Source organism: Triplophysa rosa, linkage group LG1 (assembly GCF_024868665.1).
Source record: "Triplophysa rosa linkage group LG1, Trosa_1v2, whole genome shotgun sequence".
NCBI classification, from domain to species: Eukaryota; Metazoa; Chordata; class Actinopteri; order Cypriniformes; family Nemacheilidae; genus Triplophysa; species Triplophysa rosa.
In genome coordinates this window covers 27,014,212-27,039,707 of record NC_079890.1, presented here as the reverse complement: position 1 = coordinate 27,039,707, position 25,496 = coordinate 27,014,212, and the positions used below count along the sequence as shown (strand labels likewise).

The following is a 25,496-nucleotide window of genomic DNA, read 5'->3' as shown; positions in this document are numbered from 1 at the left end:
TTAGCTCAATTCCAATAAATCCTCTATATGAACTTAGCATAAAGTCTTCTGTTCTGAAAATTACAGTATGATATGACCTATTTAAGCATGACCTATTCCATAAAGGCCCACGAGAAATGCACTTGCATGCAATGACTCCATTTATTTAGCCTTTTTGTTTTGTTGTAATCATAACAGACATGCAGGCTATTACAGAATGAAAAAAATCTGACACAAACGTACAAAGTCTTGAGCGTTACCCAATCCCGCTTTGAAAGACTCCTGCTCAGCGCTAAATAAATAATCTGGACGGCATAAACTCTGTGAACTACATAACCTGACCTCCCTTTAAAGTAGCACAGAGCCATGAGAATACAGCCCTCCCAGAGAGAGAGAGAGAGAGAGAGAGAGAGAGAGAGAGAGAGAGAGAGAGAGAGGGCAGCAGTGTAAGGGCAGGGGCACAGATGTGGGGCTCAAAAGCAGCCCACCCCCGGAGCCTGCAAGGGGAATTCTAATCACCCTGTAGTATTTCAATAGAGTGCCAAGATGAACATACACACAAACAGATACACAGTCACACACATACTCAAAGGCATGCCTGCCTTAAGTCACATTCTAAATTGGATCCCAAGAGCTTTTTCTCTACCTTGTTCACCAAAGGCATTGTGTATGTTTTGCGAGTTCTCAGCATATGCTGGGTAACCTGAGCACTCTTTAACACAACCACACACACACACAAACATATTGTTTCCAGAAGTAGTAGTTGCTCTTTTCTTCCTCCTAAAGGTATTTCCCATTAGGAGCTTAATTAAGTTCAAAATACCACACATATATCTATTATGTCAAACTTAAAAAAACAACACCCGTCATAAAATTTGGAAAGATTAAAAAATAAGAGAGATTAGGTGAGACTTGCAGTCGGGGGGGGGTGCATGTTTATTATATTGTTTTTTCTTCGTATTTTTCTGAGGGGTGACCTAAAATAAGTTCCTCTGCATTTGCGTGCGGAACACAATGATTGATGACTGACAATGATATCCCACAGTTTTGTTTTATTAAAACTTATTGTGGGATGCCAACATATTCCTCGAGCTGTTCCGCTCGGAGCTTAAACGTATTTTAACACTGATTTCCGATGCCCAACACCTGCCATCTTGAGCGGAGGTGTATCACACAGTCAAAACTTCACTGCTCAGAGCCACAGCAGAAAATCTGTTTCTCTTTTTTTAATTAAAAAATATTTTTATGGGGGTTTGGCTTTAAGTGAATAGAAGACTATGGAAGTGATTAGGATTAGGAAACGTCCCGTCCGAGCCAGAATCAATCTCGGATCACCCACACATGAGCAGTACATTGGAGCGCGCTCGCTACCCGCCAGGCCCAATCTTCAATAAACGACAGCATCTTATCAGCAGAATGCCTGAATAATGCTCTACTTCCTCAAGACCGCACTAAAGAGAATTAAAGAAATGATTCTTCCAGTTACCTAATCACAATATTTGCTTTTTAAAGAACTGCTTCTCCACTCCTAGAACTTAACAGGCTGATCGCGGAACAATGCTGTCTGTCAGAGCGGCAAAACGGTAAAAGTAATAGCAAAACCAGTGAAGTGTTGACTTTACAAAGGATACGGGGAAAAACAGACACCCCCCCATCACCATCTCTCTCCCTCTTTTCGGCTGGCAGCCGAAGTTAACATTTTCAGAGAGAATATTCCTCCCTCCAATGGTGGAGCGTAATTCATTTTCCATCTCTGTTCATTAATCATTGTTAAAATTAGTGATCCATTTCTTCCACTCTGCCATCTGCACTCAGCTTCGTTACAAACATGACACCTTCCCGCATAATAAAAGCTGACAGGCACGAGGATGCCTTTCCAAATAGCTTTCTGCATATGTGCACCTCTACAACTGATGCTGTTGTCAAGACAAAAGTAGGTTATTTAAGCTCCCCACTTTAACAACGCACGCACACAAACACTAACGTACACACGTCTGGCATATGCGTGAAATCATACCGATGCCAGACATGTACAGCGTATAGACCAGATGTAGATGTCTACAAACAGAGCACATATTTACATTAAGGCGGAGTTATCAGAATAACAGTTATGTACGGAAGCTTGCCAAGATAAAAATATTATTTAAAAAACAATTATCTAAAATACTACTACTAATAATAAATAAATAAATAGCTAATAAAAAGAAGCAAATTATACATTTAAACTATTTAAAGAAAAACTATACCTTTACATTATATTATAAGGATCTATCTGCATTCTGAGCTTCAAAGTTTTTGCATTCCATTTGACTTTGTATATGAAACCTTTTTGTTTGTTTAAAAAAAGTCCCAAAATGTGCATAACGTAAACATCACATGTAAATAAATTTGAACAAATTTTGACAAAAATGTCAGATAGATCTTTATAATGCCAAGGCAAACGATATGTAGAATTATAAGATGACACTTAAAATCTGGCACAACAAAACTACAGGATGGAAAATAAAGCATTTTATACCACTATATTTTGTAAGTGCTAACTAACGTATCACCGTCACACGACTGAAATCAAGTTTGGATAGTATTGTTAGTCACTGCAGAACACATCCAGTAACACTCATGCCCGGTTTCACAGACAAGGCTTAAGGCTAGTCCCAGACTAAAATGAATGTTTGACCAGTCTTAACTGAATATAACTTGCCCAGAAACATCTTAAAAATATATTAGTGCCATTGTTTTGTCTCAAGATGCATTAATGCCATTTTTATAAAAGCGACAGAAATATCTTAATTCAACTAAGGCATAGTCCTGGTTTAAGCTAAGCCGTGTCTGTGAAACCGGGCCTCAAAGACACAACGAAATCTAGTTCTTAGTTTACTTCTCTAACTCTCTCTGTGCCATTTTTATACACACAATCATAATCTTATCTGGAATGTGCTCAAATCTCACACAACAAAAGCCAAGTCATTTTCCTCATGACAGGTGAAGTTATGAAACAGCGGTCTTAAACACAGCCATCAGCACAGAGACAACAAAGAACCTGTTGTGAGTTAATGTGCTGTTTGCGTCCTCTGGAGTTTTATTTCACCTTTCATTAACACATGCTCGCTCTCTTGTTGTTTGTCCACCAGTCCTTGAGAAAAAAAGGCCTTGGCCCTCATCCGCAAGCGTGTGTGTGCGTAATAGGATTCTCAATTATTGCATTCTCATTTCTCACACGAGGGAGGCAGAGCTTTGACCTTCTCTAGGAAAAATAATAATGATAATGATGATTATAATAATAATAAATATATTATACTATACATAACCCGTAATAAATACAACATATATTTAATACACCTACTCCTTTGGTCAAGATATGCAGAGGTCAGTGGGTAAAGACACATAAGAGCTTTCTTTGCAAATGAGAGCCTATATCAAGCATGTTTGTGAATCTCTGCTGTACGTGACTGCTGACGTGTTCGAGGAATTCGGGAAGCAAATGTGTAAACATACGAGTGGACTGTGTTATTGACAAGTGACTAAGTGTGTGTGTGTCTGTGGGTGTTTGGTGTCTGATGGCTTAGAAGAGGAGGGTCGTGCTGATATAACGAGCAGCTTGGAGCAGATGATGCTCCAGCTCCATCCCACCAGATCCAGACCAGAAGCCTGTGTTTGCTTTCAGCAGGCCGGGGCTACGTTCTCTCCGCTCCCCCTTCCATCCCAGTCGAGTCCAAGGCTTCACGCTAGGCCTCCCAGGAGCCCTTGGCCCACACCATTAATCTATATAATGCCCCCAAAGAGCGAGCTTTTTCACAGCGCCCAGAGCCAAGCGGAAACACGGGTAACGGCTACATCATTGAGTCAGCTGTTCATCCAACTGCTGTCTGCAGACGTACACACATATAGGCACGGCACGCTGATAGATAAACATTGACGCCTACAAACAAATGATAAATCGTTAAAAAAATGCTCATAATTGAGATATAAAAACTAGAAACCATTCGGAGCCAGTCAGCAGACAAGGGGGCGGCGGCTAAATCAAGTTGACATTTACCCTTAACATGACCAGGAGAAAGCCAGAGCTTCAGCAGTTTCCTGCTAATTTGGTTTGCCCTTGACCCCAACGTGCGCACGCACACACAAAGCGCACATCTCGACACGTCTACTTACAGCACACACGCGGACGCGTTTCATTTCAGGTTCTCACCACATGTGAATGACTGAAAAACTGATGGTGGACAGAGGCCAGGCCCCACCGGACTGATTAGCATCATTTAAGAAAGCGCAGAGTGTCAAGAAGACCGCCCGGAACTAGATGGGTGGCCTCTCCCCACACTAGAAGTCAATACCTAGTAAACTCATTTGAATTGAATGTAGAGAAAAAGCACTCCAGACTTAGGCCACTGCATACATTCTCCTTCTCCCCCCCTTCCACACATGCATTTATGTATTCCACTTTCCCTAGTTCCCTCTTCCCCTTTGTCTCTCACTAAGTGCTTTCAATGTTGGTCACCACAGACTGCCGGCGGAGGTATGCCTATACATTAAGAGGCGAACAATGTTCTTTTCCAGAGGTATGAAAATAATAGAAGGGAGAGTCGTCCCCCTCCCTCTAAATTAGATAAGCCATGCAAATGGCTTAAAATTTTGTAAAGCTTTTGAGAAAATCCTACTTATGGTAGCGAATCTGTGCCAAAAAGTTCATCTGGCCTGTAAATTTAAGCATGGATTACAAATATTCAAATCATGAGCTTACTGTTCAAATAAACATTTCCAACAGGGAGAAAAGTTGCAAGGCATACACTTTCAACATAATTCCCTGTCTGGCATCGCCTGCCCCTCACTCCTAATAAAACAAAACCTCTCCAAAAATTCAAAAGAGAGAGGGAAAGGGGGGGAAACAAAACAAAGGAGTTAAAAGTTCGCCTTTTCATTTTTCCTCGCTCTGAATAAACACAGTTGATGAAATCTGTAATGGATGTAATTGTAACCACCTATACAATTGCAATCTGTTGGTAAAAGAGTGAGAAAGAGAGAGAGAGAATTCGCAGGCGCGCAGGCTGGGAAACAGGAACAGATAGTAGAGTTTATATTTGAAAGAAAAAATTATGATCGAGAGAGAGAGAGAATAAATGGCTTAGGCTGGTCAGCTGCTTGCCACATGGTAGAACTAACAAGGACTGAAGCACAATGATTCCAGCCTGGCTTGCATGTCCACCCTCCCTCCCATTTTTCCTCTCATTCTTTCTATTTCCCTCATTTATTCATCCTTAAAAACTTTGACACCGTACTCCAGCCACAAGTGTACCTGAGTCACTGTCCGCTCCAGACCAGGGTGTTTCTCATGACCTTGCCCTGCACACTGGATCTCACATCTATCGTTTCTCTTCTTCCATTGAGGAAGAAAAGAGGAAAGAGAAGGTCGTTTGTTTTGGTGATGACAGCCGGCGCTACCCCAGGATTAGAATAGCCCCTATCATTCCAAACCAAGAGTGCCATATTAAAGTCTTCCACATTTGCGAAATTGCAAACAGATGCAACTCAAGTACCTGCAAATAATCTGCCAAGACCAATTTCAAAAGGGAGATTTCCAAATATGTGGAAGTCATTAGGACGCGCATTATTTTTGCGATGAGCAGGAGGCTGGAGCCCGTCTAGAGGCAGATGGGTGCTGCTTTTATTTAGCCAGGAAAAAAGGCCTACATGTTGTTCCACCGTAAATGAAGATATATAGCGCCAACAAAACAATTACAGCCCAAATATTGATGATTCAAAGACAACAAAAGACTGTGAAATTTCCTTTTATCATTACACCTCCTGCAATCTTTCATCTTTCCGTCTTCGTGCTTTGCTGTTCGCTTCAGATAACGCGAGACACAAAGACATCTAAAGGTAACGTAAAAAGTAAAATATTAAAGGTAAAAGGTTATTATTGTTTTATTGTGTAAAAGAAATGCTTCAGATTTCCGATGCCCAACTGCTGTTATTGCTTTCCCCTCATCTTTAAGAAACAGTCTGTGAAGTTTTCGGATCCTCTTGTTGACTCGCTCTCCCTCTTTATGCATCTGTCTGTTTTGTGATTTTCAAATAGCGTTATAACTCTGCAAGCCTGTGCCGCATTCTCTAATTAAAAATGATTTTACCACCATGCACTGCGACAGACTTCATTAGGGTGTGTGTGGAACCGCCTCTCTCCTCCATTCTGTATGGGACATCCCATTCACACACACATTATTCTGTTTTCCTGTTTCTCAGCCTCTAGAAGTGTGTTTTCACATCAAATAAATATTTAGATGATGTAAAAAGTTAGATTAAATGATTAATTTAAACGTTAGCGAAGAAAACACAGTTTCAGCCTCTTGAAAGGATTGTTCAAAATCAGCCCACTTGAAACAATAAGCATTCAGTCAAATTTCTTATAATTGTAACAGTGGGAAGCATTTTAGGCTTTCCACCCACAACAAATGTTCTGTTTCGATGTGTGTGTGTGCGAGCGCGACCGCACCTGTGTGCGTACGCGTGAGGAAATCATGATAGAAAATGAGACGGATTATTAACTAGTGAGAAATTCAAGAATCTATAACATCGTTTTTATCTCTCTCCGGGTCGTCTGCATTATTCTTCTTCTGTTCTAATGTGGCTGGCAAAAATAAAAATTCCATAATTGTGTGGTACAGAACATGTGCCCTCCCACCTTCAAGATGACAGATGGATTATAAAAACTTCAAAGGCGAGCATTTGGAGCACCAAGGGAGAGATGGTAGGTATTTGAACTATCATTCCTTACCCAGGAGACAAAGGCTGCCTGACATGGCGTATACATCAAGAAATAGTGCAACCACACAGACATAATCTCTCCCTCCCTCCCTCCCTCTCTCCCTGCGATACATTAAACATCCTGTTATGAGTAACTTTCAGCCAAGCACAAAAAGGCTAAGGAGGGTTTTTAAGATTAAAAACAGTTCATGGCGCACACGCTATTTAAAAGACCATCATAACTGCTATATAATGTGACATACAAAGGCATAAACAGCAAATTAAGTTGTCATCCTCAGCAAGAATTCATTGAATGTTGTATTAGTTTTTAGATTCTATTTAATGAATCGCTACACTCACGAATGCTATAGCTAGAGGAGTATTTTCCCCCGATGAGAATCCAGCAGCCAGTGAAAGAGAGGTGCTTCCATCCTTTTCTCTCATCCTCTGTCGTGCTTTAGATATGGTTGTGATCTATTAAAAAAACATGGCCATCTGTCCAACTTCCTTCAGCACAGAGCCTATGGGCAAACTACTTTTAATAATATAGAGACAAGATGTGGGAATGCCACCATGCATACATAATGAGAAGATCTAGATCCCCTGCTGCAAATCACAACTGATTCTTATCCAAATCTGCCCCTGTGTGAACTTTACTTGCTTTTGTTACGGGTATAAAAAAACACACGCTTGCAGTGCTACACAATCTAATTTGTTGTGCGGCCGCCGACTCGACTCAGTTTAAGGGATTCAGCTGTAGACAGCATGAGTGCTCAATTGTTGTACTGTAGGTTCCTATTTTTATTTTCTTGGTGTTTTTATTGGCTTTACTGTAAGCCTAACATTTAAACTACATTTTCGGAGTGAATAAAAAATCTGGAAAAAAACAAAAACAATTTTTTGATAAGTCATTCTTGAGAATCCAGACACATGCCACTGAAGCCTTCACACTTATTAATCCTCGATTTACAAAGCGTTAAGCAGACTGTGTGGCCTTTGACCTTTACGATAACCCCTCTTCCTGATCCGGGAGTTTTTGGGTGTTTCTGTCTGCATGTATGTGTGTGGGATTTGCAGTGAGCCATATATTAACGCCTTTCCACCAAGTGGTCACCTTTTCAACGTCCATCAGGATTTTCTTTTAATCCCATTGGATCATCCTATCAGTGCTTAAAGCATGTTTATGTGTAATGGAATCCCTCTTCCTCGATCCATCTCTACTATCGCCTGCTTTACTGCCTCTCTTTTTCCCCTTTTTAAAATATTTATTTTATATCATTTTAATTTTTCATTGTGTGATACTATCCAACAAGTATATTACTTAATTATATATATTTTTTAGCTGCAATGTATAAAACTTTTGTCACTATGTGTAAAACATAAAAACTCAAATTAAATGACATTAAATAATTAATGTATTTATCTTTCCATCCGTTAAAGTCAAACTGTGTCAAACTGACCCGTGAAATTATACTCAAATTAAAAATCAAGTTTACTGTAATAAATAAAAAGGCAGTTATAAACATTTTCTATGTTCTGAATTCAGTATTAACATTTAATAGTTTTTTAGAAAAGAAAAACTGCGAATATTGTTATTATTGGCTGTATTTGAAAAGGGAGCAATAACGCTTCTGTTAGTTGCTGATAATCTCAAAATAGACATATCGGTCTCAGAAATATACATTTATATAACCAGTTACAACAAATAAATCCACACTTATTTATTTTTTGTTAAACTCCTACATTTATTTGTGTTTCGTAAGACCACCCCACCAGAAGAATCCAGAAAAAAGTATGATCTTTTAAAATGGTCTGTTTTGCAGCTCTTGAACACCTGCTCTATCCCTTCACACAACCCTCATCCTAGGCTTGGAGGTGTGGGGTTCCTCCCCCTTGTTCATAACTAACTGACTGCACCGTTTGATTAAAAGCGCATTTGGGTGGTAGGGAAAGAAAACCGGGCCATCCTCCATAATTAAGATCAATTCCGAGATTACACACGACAACAAAAGTGAGGAAAAGGGAATCCTGCGGCCAAGGCCAGTTGATGAAATACAGGGGCAGGAGACGGGGTAAACCCCTCTTGTGCCTTGATCAAAGGTGCAGCCGAGGAAAGAAGGACCCCAATTGCTACCACTGCACACAGACAGAGAACGCAAACACTTCTACATACGGCTTGTGCTCCACATATCAGGTAATATGTTCAGCGCGCAGTGACAGAAGTCATTTCACACATGTACACACAAACGCACGCACAGCAATTTCACAATAAATCCCAGAATTAGAGGAAAAGAAATAACAAAGTCCCCCCAAATAAAGGTGCTAACACATAGACACATACCAGGGAATCAAACAAACATTTTCGTATGCAATAACGCAAATGCACACACTCCATTTTAGAGTAACAACGCTGCAGGTGCTGTGCAAGTCTAATGAAGACAAATAAACGTGCGGGAGTGCCTAGAAGTCACATAATAACAAATAAAGATCAATACTTCTCAGAGGAGAATTATTAGCCAGCTTTGTGAGTTTTAGCCAAAAGCCTCTGGGTGTGATTTGTTCTGTCTCACTCATAACTTCCCTTTCTCACAGCAGACACAGAACCCCACATCACATTTCTCTTTCTCTCGACTGCTGCGGTTAGGGCGCTCACTGAGGCGTTGCGAGTTAAGTGGCCTGCCCGGAGGGAGCGCGGAGCTAGGCTGTGGCCCACCTGGGCCTTGATCCCGGGACCCCCTGTGGTCAGAGGTCCATCTCCTTAACCGTTCCTCCGCGATGCTTCGCATTACCGCGGCCGTCCTCAGCCTCCGAACCCAGCGCGGGAGGCCATTAATATAATCACAGGGATGTAGCGTACGGCGGAGAGCCCCGAGGCTATGGCAATCAGCGGGGCTGAGTGAGGGAGAGAGAGGAAGAAAAATATATAAACGGAGCGAAAATCTCCCAAAGCTTCCCTGTTCAGCTCGCCCCGAAACAGGATCGCGTCGGATCATCATTCCTGGAGACGCGGGACGAGAGGGGGGCTGAGGTTTGTACTTTAAAGGGGACCTCCCACGACGGAGAGCGTCTGCGGGAGGGGGAGTGGGTTTAAGACTCATGAATCTTCTCTGCCCAACCTTAAGCCTCTCTAGTTAGTTGATCTAACGATGACTGGTCACAGTACCATCATCATGCAAATTTAAACAGAGATGATCTTTTAGCCGCCTGATGAGGGGGGCTGCACATACAGCGGGAGTAAATGATCAACACGAAAACATATCACCGCCGGCTCCACTTTGCTCTTGAAACTGTTCTAAATACAGTAGCTACATGAAATTAATTCCTTAAGAATCTTAGCAAAATCCAAAATACCAAACCTTATAAATACCATTCTCGTAGAAAAAAATCTAAATCATTAAAATTATGTTTACATGTTAGAAAATCAAAGACATTTAATCTACACTGTTTATGGAAAATCGCCTCTCTAAAAAGCATGAAACAACTCTTTTCAGAGAACAAATGCACTCTGCCTTCCACAATGTTATATAATTTCAAACGTATTTCCGTATGTGTCCAGTAACAGAGACGCTAGCTAACACGGCACCTCTTTTATGAGTTCACTTGACCTTGGGAAGCTGAGAAGGATGTTGGCTGTTAATCTGACACAACGAAGTCATGCATAAAAACTTGCAGAAGTGTAACTGAACTCTGAGCTGTCCTCTCCGAGCACGCTTTCCATTTTTCCCCCTCTAAACTTCCAGCCTCCAGTCGTGTGGGTTTGGAGTGGATTGGATTGTCCACATTACCGCAGGCTGATCTATACTGACAGCCTTATTTACAAAATCGCGGGGAAGAGTAACAAGGCAAGTTACCCCACACTCTCTCCTTCACTCACTTAACTTCGCTTTTTCCCAATTACAACGATTGGCATGGACGCCATAACAAAGGAGATGAAACAGGCAACTTAAGAGACAGACAACAACACTTCGTGATCAAGACCGAAAAAAGGGAGCAGGCGAGAGAACAAAAACAATAACAGACAAGAAAGGGGGAGAGGGAAAAAAAGCTGATTTGTGAAAATCGGCAGAGATTGTGGGAGATGTGTTATGGGTACGCGTAGGCAGGAGGGGAGAAAACACATCTTAAGACTTTAAAGGTGTGTAAAGTAAGCTGAGCATCGGGGGAATTCTCTCTGAGAGGCCCTTTAAATTTCACCTCTATTAATGCAGATAAATAAAGGCAAATTCCCTAAAGTAAATACTGTTTAACTCTCACTTTCAGCAAGAGTTAGTTAAAGTGCTCCTCACAGGACTGACAGTCCTCTACGAACAAAGCAACCAGGAAATACATAGCGACTTAAAATATATAAACCGTCATAAATATATAAACCGTCATGTTTTATTATATATAAAATCAATATTATAATTTTTTATATAATTTACATTTTAACAATGCTGACATAAAACATTTAATATGTGACTGTGCAGCAAGACTGCGTCTATTTTCTTGTGAATAACTTCAAATGTGAACAATTAACCAAAGTGTGAACTGTCTCCTATTACTTCAGAAATAAGCTAAAAATCAGCAAATATAGCACACATATACAGTACATGGATACTTAATATTTGTTCTGAAAACTTCCAGGCAGGTCTGGTTACTCATATGACACTGAGGTCTGAAGACTGGCTGGTGCTGGTGAGGGTAGAGGGATGGGGAGGTGTGGGGTGGACAGTCACAGAGGTTCATGTGTTCAAAGCTCGGTATGCTCATTAGCATTCAGACCTATTTATTTACTTTAAGGTTGCCGGAAAAACAGTACAACACTATTAGCGCTTTAGGAGAGGAGAGGGAAAATTATGTTTTAAAGGTTGAAGGCTGCGTGGTATTTAAAGTTGCTCAATATTTGCAGATACATTTTAGTACAAGATTTTTGGTCGTTTTTAGAATTACCAAAGACTGTAAAATTCCATATAAAATGCTAAAACAGTGGTTCTCAAACTTTTTCGTGGTAAGGCCCCCTAGGGTGCATCGTTTTGCCCCCCCCCAAACAAACACATATAATCTTAAACTTAGAGTTTTAGTTCAACCAAAAACATATTCAGGTATACAATGCCCGAACATCAATTCTTTTAGTTGATGGGCTTATTTTTCTGATTTTTGATTGCATAAAATGTATGATAAATTTCTCTCTTTCATAAAATGCCACAAAATCTGTGGGCCCCATGGATCTGTCTTGGGGCCCCCAGTTTGAGAACCACTGTGCTAAAATAATCATCTTTATCAATCAAAAGGCGTTCAGATTATGTGCTTAAATAATTCACTAAAGATATTTTGTTTTATACATTTGATATGAATTTCCTTTAATTCTATTCCATGAATACATATTCAATATGAATTCCATTCTATTTAAATAAATTGTTATGTTTAGGTCAGATATCGGGAGATACGGCGCCGATGTGACCACGATTCAGTTCAAAGTATCGGGACAGACGTGCAGAGGCATTAAAGAGCTTTGCAAACAGGCGGTCATGTCCCTGACTGATATCAAGCGGCAGTTATCAGCACTGCCACACACAGATCTCTCGCAGCCTGTTCAAGAGCACAGCACAGATATGTTAAGTACATCACCCTCTCTCTCTTTCAACATCTCTATCTTTTTCGCTCTCTCCCTTTATCCCCGTGCCAGTGGCTCTCTCTTTCTCCTCCGTATGCCATCTCTCTCCCTCTCTCTCTCTCTGGTTAGGAGCTGCTAATTCACAGGGTCTGATCTGTCTGTAAGGCTGGAGACGCCAATGCTATCATTATCAGCCAATTCAGCCAGCCGTTAAATGGAGGAATCAGGAGACATTTGCTCTCCTCCACTATCGCAATGACATCATTACCGGGAGAATCAACAGCACAAGCACTATGACCGCGTGTAAGTGTGTGTGTGTACGAACATGTATGCATCCACCGTTGTGTGCTTGCGTGCGTGTTTGGAAAACATAAAAGGGTAGTTTTCAGGGGAAATTATGGGGAGTAAAAATAACACAAGCCTACCTGTGAGATACCAGGGACCGGGGCACACTGTCAGCTGAAAGTTCCCAAGTGGAGAGCGTGAAGAAAGAGAGAGGAAAAAAGAGAGTGAGTGAGTGAGAGTCGTTTGCACATACAGGGTAAATGGCAGCTCGCCGCTAGCTGTGGCACTTTTTTCCCGCGCCCTCCCTCCCCGTTTTTCCCCTCTTTTTCTGTCTCCCCTTGCTGCCCCTCTCGAACATTGCGCTAATAGCCACCTGTGAACCGCGCAGCCATATGATCCACTCCCAGGCCTCTGGAGTGGAGTCACCTCTGTGTTTTCGGCCCCCTCCTCCAATGATAAATCATCATCGTTTAGCTAATATCCGTTTTTAACCTCTCTCCCTGATTAACAACACTCTTCCCCCCTGGATACGAACCGCTACTGCTACAGCGCGGCTAAACAGCTTGCCTCTTCTTCTCTCTCTCCTAATTTCAGTTTCTCTTTTTCTTTCAATCCCTTTTCCCCCAACACTTTTTAAATTATAGGTCCTTCAAAGATAGGACAAATAACATTTCATTAACCATGACAGTCACGTCTGTTTGAAAGGGTCACTATCAGCATTTTAACCTTCATCTGCTCAAGAACAGGAAAAAAGACGCATGCGTTTTAATTAACCAATAAAAAAACAACCCTGAGTCCCGAATAAGAGAGGGAATAAAAACAGATGTTATGGATTATAAAGTGTCTGTTCCCGAGAAAACGCGTAAATAAACCGCCGTAAAATCACTGTGGCGATTATACACACAGACACAACACAACACACAAATACACCAAAGCTTAATGTGTACCTATGGTAAACACTAACAAGGCATTAAGACACCCTTGGAGAAGTACACACACATAGAGAACAAATTATGGAGAGAAAAGGCTTGTGTCATGTTTAATATGGGCACCCCTAGTGGAGGAGGGACAGGAGAAATATAGTCGCCGCAAATCTGACTGCCCGTGATTAGGAATTGTCAAAATATTTGCGGTGGAGGAATTCCGACATGTGAGCGGCATGGGCTCCCCTACAAAGGACCCATCTTCTCTGAGTAACAAGTGAAGGGAATGAATGTCGACAGAGAAGCTAAAATCCCTCAGGCTAAAGAAATCCAGCTATTGTAATAATAACCCCCGAGACCTGGCTGAGTATGTACAGCTTTCAGAGGTACTTCTCATCCTATTTGTAGCCCCGGCAGTGATGTATGTGTGTAAGAAACACAGCGCGTAGGTCACTACTCATACACTCTCCTAAACAGATTCTTTTTATTATTATTTTTTGTAGGCAAGTGCAACCTTCTACTACAAATACTCGCTGGGGTTTGCCTATAATACTATAATGTATTTTTTCATCTCTCTCCTCATTTTTTTCCTTTTTTGTTCCACAAGGCAAGTTTCATTAAAGATCCAATTATGCAAATCAGGTCCTGAAGAGCCAGTTGAATATGCAGTATAATAGTGTACCGTAATAGTTCAACACAATATACTGCATCTGAGGCAGATTTACGAGGCAACATAACTGCTACGCCTCCATCCTTTGGAGAAAACCTCTTGATCATAATTAAAGGTGCAGGGTCCCCTCTTTACTTCTCACTGGCGTCCATTTTAACTGGGCCGCCCTCTAGGGGACCGCTGTCCCCTGCGCTCGAGGGCGCATCCGTTGGGGTCACGACCTGGAAACAGTTCAAGCATAGGCGTTGTTAAACTCCCTCAATTATCTGGGGACATCTTGTAACGGAGATGCCCTCCGATCCACGCAGACCACCCAGTCACCAGAGGTATCTGCCACTATTTTTGGTGCCTACATATGCAGGGCTGCAAATATTTACCGGTATTTTAAGAGCTCGGATTAGAATGCAAAACAGCATAATAGCATGTGCTTAAGGCCAGTGATTGACAGGAAGTTGTCTGTTTGCATAAAGCCCCTGTCTGCAAAGATGACATGGCTGTAATTTTGTGCTTCTCGCTAAATTAAAAACAAGCCAGCATAGGCATGTCACAAAGTGCCTTACAGCAAATATGAATTTGGTTAGTTTTAAGAAATAAAGTTGATTCAATAAAGTTACAATTAAAACTATTATTGCACTTATGAGATAAAACTGATAACAAACAGATGGAATGGGGTGTGGTCGGATGGGTGTGCTGCTAAATAGGTGTCCCTCTCTGGAAAAAGCTTAAGGCCATAGTCGAAGGCTGACCGTGTCTCCAAACGCTGTGTAAACCTGCCCTGATTCGACACTCTTCATAATGACCACATATGCCACAGTCTGTCTATACGCTGTCTTCCCTGTGTACTCAGTAGAGAAATGAGAAAACGAGAGCAATAGAGAGGAGTATGTGTGTTTGGTGGTGTTTGGGGCTGAATTTTGTCCACCCATTCTCTCTCCCAGAGGAGAGAATTATGAGAAGGGAGAAAAAAACTTAGTAGGACACAAAACATCTGCACACATCTGTTCAGCTCCGTCATTCGTGCACGGGCTAACTTTAACTGTAACGTACGCTTATTTCCCATTGCTCAATATTTCTCACAGCACCATTAATCTATCTATATATTTTCCTCGTGGAAAGTGCCTCGGGGTGGAATAGAGCAAGCTGTATAACCAAAGACCCTCTCACTCTCTCTCTCTGTAGACAGACAGACGCTCCTTCTGGTGGCACCCTGGCATGAGGCAGTGGAGACAAGATCATCCGTCACCACCTCATCTGTCAGGGCACTCTTTATTCTTAGATCACACACTGACTGACGTCTGTGATTAGCCCGCTCAAAACCTTCCACTCCTCTACCCCCTCTTTCCCCTCTCTCCCTCCTTCTTTCCAACAACTCCGAAAAGCCTTAGAAATCATCACTCATTTATAAGTGACATGTGCATAACGAAATGTCCTTATTCCACTATAATTATTTGTTAAATACAAAAGTTGACATCTGTCAGTAACTGAACATTCCCATTTATATTACGTAAAGTGACATGCTGAACTGTGTCTTCGGCTGTACACGGCGGATATTGAATGACAGGGAATTATGCGCTTAATCAATTGGATAGGACAGGCATTGGAGTAATGTGAGGCACTCCTTTTCTAAATGTACTTTCAGAGATTCTAGAGCAGCCGGTATAAGACCCCACCCAGAGCTTTGCACGGCGATCACAAACATGAGTTTGGAAACAATGCTATTCACAAAAAAAGGAAAAAATCATTTTCCTTTGCTTCAAAAAATAAAAGATTTTGTAACGATTTTGTCCAGACGGATTTTAAATATCATTACCAAAGAAACATAACAACCTTAAGTTAACTTTCTGTATCAAGGTCATTAACAAGCCCTAGCACTGTCTTTGTTAAGCAAAGAGCATCGTGCAGATGCCCCCCAACAAATAAACACGACGCTCTAGGTGTTTGGGGATTCTACAGCCAGAAAAGGAAAGGCCCGAGTTAAAGAGGAAGGGAACGAGAGCGACGATGAGGTGGGGGCGTGGGGCTGGTGTCTCCGCAGCACATATCAATTAATACCTAAACACCATGGCCTTGCCTGCCACACCGTCCCTCCAGAGTTCCCTGGCTAGGGCCTGGGCATCTGGAAGACAATTTCCTCCAATTAAAAGGAGCGGGAGGCATTTAAGTGTGCAATGGCTGTTTGATCAAGTCTCCAAGGCTGAAGCACAGATCTATCCAGCAAAACTGGAGACTGACAGGCCTAGAGACAGACTGGGTGAGAGAGAGAGAAAGAGAGAGAGAGAGAGAGAGAGAGAGAGAGGGCTGCATACTCGTCTCTACTGCCCGTTGGCAATGCCCTGCCCTCGGCTGTGGTTTGGGCCGTGCGACGTGCACCTCCACACACCAGGGTTATCGGTGACGGCGGGGGCAAGCGGGCAGACCTGGGGACACACTGACGCGCAAACGATGCCAAGTTCTGCCACACAACACACACTTTCCTTGCCGGATGAGTGCAAGACGCATATGTAAATGAGAACGTACACACCAGGGAGGAGACATTTTGACAGGATTGGCTTGGTCTGTTTAGCCCCATCGAACTGCTATCAGTTGCACTGGCAAAGTGTATTCGCAAGAGTCTTCATAACACCCTCTCTCTCACTGCATTTAAACGAGATTGATATTTTTCCTTGCCGAAAAAACATTTTGTCTCAAAGATGATAAAATCCATGTTAGCATGATATACGTTTTCAGTTAAACTGTCTTTGTGATGGCAAAAATAATAACAAAAATGAATAAACTAACCCTGCAGCAATTACAACAACAACAACATCTTTAGGATTGTCCCAGATATTTTTATTAATTATGCAAATTATTAGAAATATATCCGTTAAATAATGTTATTATTTGGCATAAAAAATATTTGTTTTTAAGAGAAATATTTTGTCCTACAATTATTTTGTAATTAAATATTCTTACAATTGCAGATAAATTAATCAAACATTTGTATGATAACAATCAGATGGCTTCTCAATTATAAACACACACCATGCATGACTAGCCCATTTTCTATTCCTTTCCTAATTTTCCACATCCTCCTAACACCCTTTTCATTTATTTATTTATTTTAATTTATAAAGAAGACAACAGAACTATACTTGTGGTTATATTAATGCTGGCCTTTCAAATGTCCACGCAAAATTGTGTGGGATTTTGAGAAGAATGTGTGACTTGACTACATCACAATGTCATTTCAAGTCAGAAAAATGAAAAGAGCTGACAAAAAATGTCTACGCCCATACACAATTACAGACATAATATCCGTTAAACAATGACGGTACATCTGTACCGCCTGCTATTTGTCCCTTTTCACGAACAATGAACCTGACGAAAAAAACAGTTATCTCATTTCAACACTACGGAAGATGCAAACAAACTAAAAGTATGGCCAGAGCTGAATGTGTGCGTGCGTTTCATATTCCTTAAAAAATTGGTAAAAGTTTCTGCTCATGCTAATAAAAGAAACGTGCACCTGGATCAAAAGCGAGAGACCAATTTTGTTACATCTTTCAGCACAATATAAGTCTGCAGTAAGTACCTAAAGTATGTGCAGTAGATTTGCCATACAACATCGAGGTCATGCAATCTGTCACATCATCATTCTGACCCTGAGAACCTTTAAATGTCATAATCGGGATATTTGTGAACTTGCAAAATATGCGCCAAACAATGCGTGGAATTAAATAGCGTGTCTAAACGCGGCTGACGCGATTGTGCTTACATACATTTAATCTTAGATTCAATAACTCCCGCACTGCCGCGCGCATTTCTCTCCTCATCTTTAATTCTTACAACTTTCTTTGCCTTTTTTCCTCCCATAATACATCATTTCCCCAAGCGACAATGCTCGCAACAGTCGTTAAAATCTCAATTTCCATGGGAGATGTGCGTGTTTTCCTGCAGATAAAAAGGTTTTTAAGTCTGATATGACATTTAGCCCTCAGTTGTTGAATGCCATCATAAAGCTTCTGTTCATAAGAGGTCGATCACAGCACAAAATGGCAGGTCTCACCGGCTCTTCCATCTCACAAGTTTTGACACATGGCACGCACCGGGTAACTTTGATCATAATTCTCCAACCGATCTGCGTTCACTTCAGCTGAAATCCTAAACGCAAACCCCTTGGGGCTGAAGTGAGAAAGTTTGAGCAGAGATTGGAAAAGCGGAAAGTTTCTAACAGCTTGGTATCTCTGCTTGGCCAGCAGCGAATGTAAGTCTGGTGCGCATCCCTGGAAAGCTTTATGCCACCTTACAATAAATGATGCACGATATGTCTTAATGCTTTGTTAATAAAGTTGTGTTAATAAGAGTTCAATATAACACGGCGATCTTTTTTCTTTAAAGTAAGTTCCAGCAAGCGCGTGCAATGGCTTCCACTGCGCTTTCGATATGAAGCTGTTTTATTATCTCGTGACAACAAACGACAACGCACTAGACATTTAATGCCGTATCGCTTCCCATCAAAACAATTAAAAGGCTTATATGTAAAGATACACACGCAAAACTGTCTTAAAACGCGAATCGAGAGAAGACCATCCGCGAAGCCACTATACCGATCTCGCCACTTCTTACCTTAAAATTTATCCAGACGTCCTGCGCGTACAAGATGCGTTGTGAAAGATTGTCTTCATTGAATAACGAAGCATGTCCACATGATTGAGCCGATCATTTTCTTATACTGCTGAGGGGGTTAAAGTATACACACACGCGCGCTTCGGACCTGTTATGCTCGTCCTCTCCTGAATCCTTTTCCCAACTGTTCCTCGCGCATCCCGAGTGATGAAAAAGCGCCTTTGATTTCCCCCGCTCAGTTTATTATCAATATAAACGCGTTCATTGATACCGATCGGCCAGCATCACAAGACATTTCCCTCATCTTTCCATTCGGACTCCCCCTATCTGGACGGCGAAACGCATTGTACCGTTAAAAATACACTCCATTGTCGTCCATTCCCAGAGAGCGGAGAGAGTCTTGCGGTATTTGATGGGACTAAAAGCTCGAACCCTGATAAAGCAGCCCCGCTGAACGGAATATAATCTCTAATCGTCTATTTTCCCCATGCTAAAACGAATTTAACTCCATCCGATCATTTTATTGACCTTGACTTCCCTGTAAACACTTATTCAAATCTGTCTACCCTCACGCACATTGTCAGTCCCGTTATTCAGACGAGGCGTAATTGGCTTTGATGCCTGTCGCCCTTTAAATAACACGATGAAAAACACAAATGCAATTCAAAAATAGATGTTCTTACCTTTTGGGGAAACTATCTGAAGTCTTGAACGCTTGAGAAAAAGTCCAGTGAGATGAGCGGAGGGAGCGAGCATCAGTCAGTATAAGAGAGAAGTAATGAGTGATAAAATGACGCTCATCTGCACTGTAACCTTGTGGCGTATTTAATGTAAATAAGCCGGTTATGTTGCACACGATCGCGCGCACACACACATACATACATACAAACAGAGAACGGCCGAGATGGAAAGCGCTTTTTCCACACTTTTATAAGATAACGCGTCGTGCAGGAGCGCATATTTAAAACAACTGCGAGGAAAGCTTATCGGTTTGTAAATATGATATGATATGAAACTGCCACTAAGCGAGGCGCGTAGTCTAACCAACAACCTCACTCTTCATTACAGAATAAGGAAAAGGGTCCAGACACCGGTCGAGACACGAGCTCAGAGACGTGGGAGAGTGTCCTCTGAAAAGGTACTTCGATGGGGACATGAAACTTTTTGGGGCTGAACTTCAGCGGCAGGACAGTAGCGCTCAGGCCGGTGAAGTTTGATAGATTACGAGGCAGAATGATGCAATTATATAGGCTATGCAGTGTACCAAAAGCTACTGATTCAATAAAGTCTTTGTTCAGGGATTATATTATGATTATGTTGCAATTATGGGAATGCTTTGGTAATAATAATAAAAGAAAATGCAATCCAGGGGGACTAGATTCAGGGAACGCTTTGGACGGTGAGAGAGGCTGATCGTGGAGAAAAGGACACTGATGCGAGGATGCAGACGGATTGATTACTGAATGTATTGATCGTGATATAGATCGCGGTAAATCAGGAGGAGGAAAAAGAAGCAATAGCTTAAAATAGTGAAGTCCTCCACTTTACTATTCTTTTTTCCCACCGAGCAGCAATTCTGCATCCTTGAAGAGACAAACAAACAATTAATGAATTTTATTAAATCAATTAATCAATATAAAAAACAATAGACATATTTTCTATACTAAAAGGCTCATATTGCCTTTGATAAATTAAGTATTTGTATTTAATTTTGTTAATTTGTTTATTTAATTACTTATTAATAATATTTAGTAGGCAAACTTTTATTTTGCACATTATTTTTTTCTGTTGTTGTTATCGACGGATCTGAACTTGTTTGATTTGTTTTTTTCTAAAAAGAAAAACTAAATCAATAGGTTAAATTATGAATGATTTCCGTATTATCACCTGACATCTAATGATATGCCATATTTACACAGCAAGGACAAAACACTGGCTCTTAACATGATCCAGGAAACGGTTTTATGCTTTGCCACCTTTAGGACTAGAAGGGTTACTTTTTTTCATTCTTTTAGTGCAGAGCAGTTGCGTGTTTGAGGTTATTTAGCTTGTTCAAAGGAGCATTAATTGTTATTAAAATCCCGAGGCAAAGGCTTGCCTTCTCTTTATTTTCTTTCCAGACAAAACACACGTTTTAAAAGATAGCACATTCATTATTCACTATGAAAATCAGATTCCCATGCTGCCCCTTAAACGCTCAGGAATTCAGCCCGCATTTTCCAGTTTGATGTGTATGAAATTCCTTTTTGAACAAATTCCAAAATAAAAGTTGTGCCTCTAAAGAAATTAGCATAACCATCCCATCAATAATATCACTATCTCTATGGGAATGATAGCGAAAGCAGTAGGGGTGTTCCTTTACTCAATTCTTCATGGATTCTCTGTTTCTTTTGAACTTGTTATAGCAAGTCAAGTGATTCTTTATCGGTGACAGGCCTGACAATACACGACGAAGACGGGAAAGCAGGTCAAAAGGAAGTTGCCATATGGACTTAAACATGCACTTTTCAACAATATAGGGCAGAGATCTCCTTCACACAGACATGTGTTGATCATTCTTTTTATTTATCATTTATTTTGAAGTGCTTAGGGTTAAATGAAGTTGAGACATTTGTTGTGGATAAAGTAGGACAGCTGTATTCTTGTTAAAGTGAATCGCTCGTCTGTGTCTCTTGTGTGTTTACTTTATTTGTGGCTTTTATGCAAACAAACAAATGTGGATACGTTCAGTTTGGCTGGTATCCATTTTATGGATTTTGGCGGAACAGGAAGAGAATACGGTAAAATTGTCACGTTGTCTGGGGTGTTTGGAAGGGCAGCATTTGAGATTGATCATTTTGTCTCCGCAAATATCAACTTGTAACAGGAATCAAAAGGTCGAAAGATCCTGACGTCTCGAGTCATGTGACGCCTCACTGCCCGCGAGCAACAGGTGCACAAGGGGAGAGAAGGGAGGTCTCAAAGCATCTTTTCATATTTCCTTTTCATACCTGCTTTCTTTAAAGATTATATGTATGCATGAAGACAATTTTTATATTTAATGTAGATATATAATTCAATTACTGTACTAATATGTACGCGTAGCCTTTAATTCAGTTGAACTGAATTTTTTATACATACTATTTTCCTAATATACTAGTTTACTGCTGTAAGGTTGAGACTTGTGGGCCATTCATTTTGCATTACTGCATTACTAAACTGGACTTGTTAGTTTTGTGACACTGAAAAAGCTGTTGTGGGTAAAACACTGCTCAGAGTATAACCCACAGGGTTTGTTTATACTATTAGACCAAGACCACACACATTCAATGTAAATATTTCAAGACATCAAAGTACATGCAAACACTGTGCATTTCACTTCCAGTGCACGCTCATAACAGTAACCAAAGTGTCAAAGTCACAGTAAAAATGACTGAATTTAAACACATTGGCACTGTAAATATATATATTTATCTAAACACGGGCATAATTTAGAAACGTGTTATGCCAAGGTTTAGTTAAAAATGTAAAAAGAAAATAGAAAACAAAAAATTTGTTATCTTCATTTGCCTGGGCTATTTGGAGTGTATACACCTTTTAGCTGATGTCCAGTATAAAAAGTTCATTCAATAATAAAATCAATCTACTAATTGTATGATCAAGGAAGTAAAACCCCTCTGATCAGTCAGAAAGAGAGAAACAGGGAGAGAGTGTAAAACACTAAAGACTGCCTAAGCATTTCATCCAGCGCCAGCATGAAGGTCCACATGTAACCAGACCAGAATTATTTTCTCATATGGAAAAAAGGGAAAAAACTTTTTAAATCAAGTTTCTCTGAGCATAATCTGTTCCAGGTCTTTGATGAACAAATGTTCTCAAAGTATCACGCCGACTGATTTAATGAGAAGGGAGTGAGCACAATTTCAAACAATCTGATTTTCTGAACCTTCTGTGACTCTAAACTTTTAAAATTGCACTTAAGAATTGCATCAATTACCCTTTAAAGTATGACATCCACTAACTAGGAGCCCTGGCATAACAAACACGCTACGCTGTATTTACTTCATATCCTCTCATCAGGATCTGATACATTGGTCCCTTATGTGAGCCCCTCGTGAAACTCTCCAAACTCCATTACTGTTTTCCTGTCTCTTCACTGGGAGGTGGACAACATGTTTGGCAGATCTAAAAGTCTAACGATGATTTAGTGAAATATTACAGAGGCAAATATTTAGAGCCTAGTTCTACGTTTTCAGTGTTTCGGTGTGATGATACTAGAGGGGAGAGAGTAAGTTTTCCATATTCTTCAGGCCACAGTTTAGATAACACGTCTGCTCCGAATCCCACCCACTGCTGATGAACTGAGAGAAGTGTATAATGTCTATGACTTATAACCGGACCGGTGCTAATTTAAATCATCTGAATCAATGTCTAGCTTGGGAACAAAAATCTAAATGAAAACATATGACTCAAACGGATTACTAACAATGTTGAGCAGGGGATTTAATAATGATTACATGCTTAAATTATCCAGGCCCTTTTGAGAATCCATCACTCTTATATCTCTTAGTTAAAGCAGGCGCTGTGTTTGTGTGCGTATCTCTGTGAGAGTTTGCTTCACAAGAGGAGCTACGATGCACAAACAAACAAACAACATTAGCATTGGGAAAATTCAGCTTGCTAATCAGTGTCTAAGTTGTTTCATTATACCGTTAGCTTCTCTTAATCTCAGTCTTGAGACCATGAAAAACAAATTATTGAACTTTGACACGGTTGAACTCAAACAGCTCCAAAAACGAAACCCTGTAATACGTACTCCACGACCGACACCACAGTTCAAACACAGTGTTGCTTCCTCTTTAAACTTCATATTTCTGTGAAAGCGAGCCATCATATTTTACTATTACCTATCAATTGGTTTCTAATCATGGTAATGAGGCGTCTGCCGTTTGGTGACAGCGAACTAACGGCCTCCATGGGAGCATTAGGGAGCCTGGGTTATGCTGTGGGCCGTTAACTACCTACAGGCGCTTGCTAATGGCTCCAAATGACCTCCTCAGTGGCTATTAGCACATAATTAGAACCTTGCAGACCATCAATGACTTCCACCGGACATGCGTACCTCTTCGGTCTTCTCCTCCTTGCTCCCCCCACTTACTGTTTAATGGTCAGATTATGGTGAGGTGCCGGGACACGACCACAATTGCTGCATTAAGTTGCGTGTGGCTTGCATTCGCACATTGTATGGTGAATGCAGAATCGTTGTTAAAGGGCACTACAACTGTTATGTGGCTGCAGAGAAAGATCTTTGACTCCACCGATATGTTTATAAAACTGAAAAGTTGGTCGCAACTAAGAACGAATTCCTGGGTCAGCTATTTTGACTGCAGCCGTAATTCACTTATGCGCAGTATAATTCACTGGAAACCTGCCAACAGCCTGCGTTTAATTCACAACCAAATAAACAAGCAAAACGGTAATCTATAGTCTTTCCTTTAGCACAGTATAAATATCTAGTTTAAGAAAATACCATAAACAAACCCACTAAATATCCAATATGACACCTGCTATCTCTCCCCAACATCGGTGCCCAATCCGTCCCGGCCTCTTTTACCATTTTGTTCCATTGTTGTGGACCACGCAGAGCGTAAAGTGCAAGGCACGGCCACACCGCACAAGTGGTTCAGTCACACCAACCTCTGTGTACACTTAGCAATGCTCTCCAGTTACCCAGAACAAAAGGCCTGTTTTAGTGGGTTAATGTCAGCTCAGAAAACTGCGGAGAACAATAGCAGAGCCAGAATAAAAGGAGGAATACGCTGTTTTATAAAGAAAACACCGGACGACACATCTATGCTGTGGCAAGTGCTAAAATGATCAGCAAATTATCTCTCCTCACCTCAGCAGTTATGCATGTCATCTGTGAAAACCGCAGACTTTGAGGCAAAAGTATGAAACCACTAATATAAGCTGAAGACAGGAATCAACCGGCCTTGGACAATGGAATCTAAAATAGATCATGACAGGGTGACAAAAGAGCTCCAAAGTATTGTTTTCCTTGTTTTTTATTATATGTTATTAATTATAGATTTCACGTGGTACTGTAGAGGCATCTGCCCTGTGCTCAATAGCTTCTTACACAGTGTAAAGAATGTGAAAAAAGTGTGTTTGTGTGGCATGCACGGTCAGTATTGCACTTTCTAGAGGCCAGAGACAGTATTGCAAGAAAAGACTGTACATTTGCGGCTGGAGAAGCCCAGCAGACAGCCATGAGCAAAGGTCACCCACTCTGTGGTCACAATCACTTCCTGCATTCTAAATGTCCAAACCCACAGACACAGTTTGTGATGTGTTTTCTATGTCATGAGTTTGAATCATTGCCCATGTTGCCACCACCCTCCTCCCTGACTCTAGCCTCTCTCTCTCTCTCTCTCTCTCTCTCTCTCTCTCTCTCTCTCTCTCGCTCGCTCGCTTGCTCGCTCGCAGACACTCTTAGCAGAAGCATTCCCTGAATTAATTTGTTTTCATTTGCAGTATGTCAACTGAAAATATGTAGTTGTTCTCTGTGGCAGAGCAAAGAATCTCCCTCGCTCGAGTCTGTTTCTGCTTCTTGATCATTAAATCTGACTGTATGTATGTTTTTTACAGTGCTATGGCAGTAAATACATAAACAGCCTGCCGCGGCTCTCTCCTCAGCTGCATCTGTGGTGGATCCCTCTTCGCA

At 41.0% G+C, this 25,496-nt stretch overlaps 1 protein-coding gene across 10 annotated transcripts in view; it reads right to left on the bottom strand.

Annotated features, from left to right (window-relative positions):
• Positions 1-19,891, bottom strand: part of znf536 (zinc finger protein 536) — a 177,301-nt gene extending 157,410 nt beyond the window's left edge. For 3 of the 10 annotated variants that reach the window (XM_057329330.1, XM_057329411.1, XM_057329402.1), the window contains exons 1-2: positions 19,477-19,891; positions 12,736-12,769 (exon numbers count right to left, since the gene is read on the bottom strand). In XM_057329330.1, the coding sequence (XP_057185313.1) occupies positions 12,736-12,769; positions 19,477-19,549 (107 nt within the window). In that variant the 5' untranslated portion in view covers positions 19,550-19,891. Of the gene's footprint in view, positions 1-12,735; positions 12,770-18,793; positions 19,369-19,476 lie in introns of those variants that run through there. The other 7 variants (XM_057329376.1, XM_057329334.1, XM_057329384.1 and 4 more) reach the window with 5 other exon arrangements.
• Between the last annotated feature and the right edge of the window lie 5,605 nt (positions 19,892-25,496).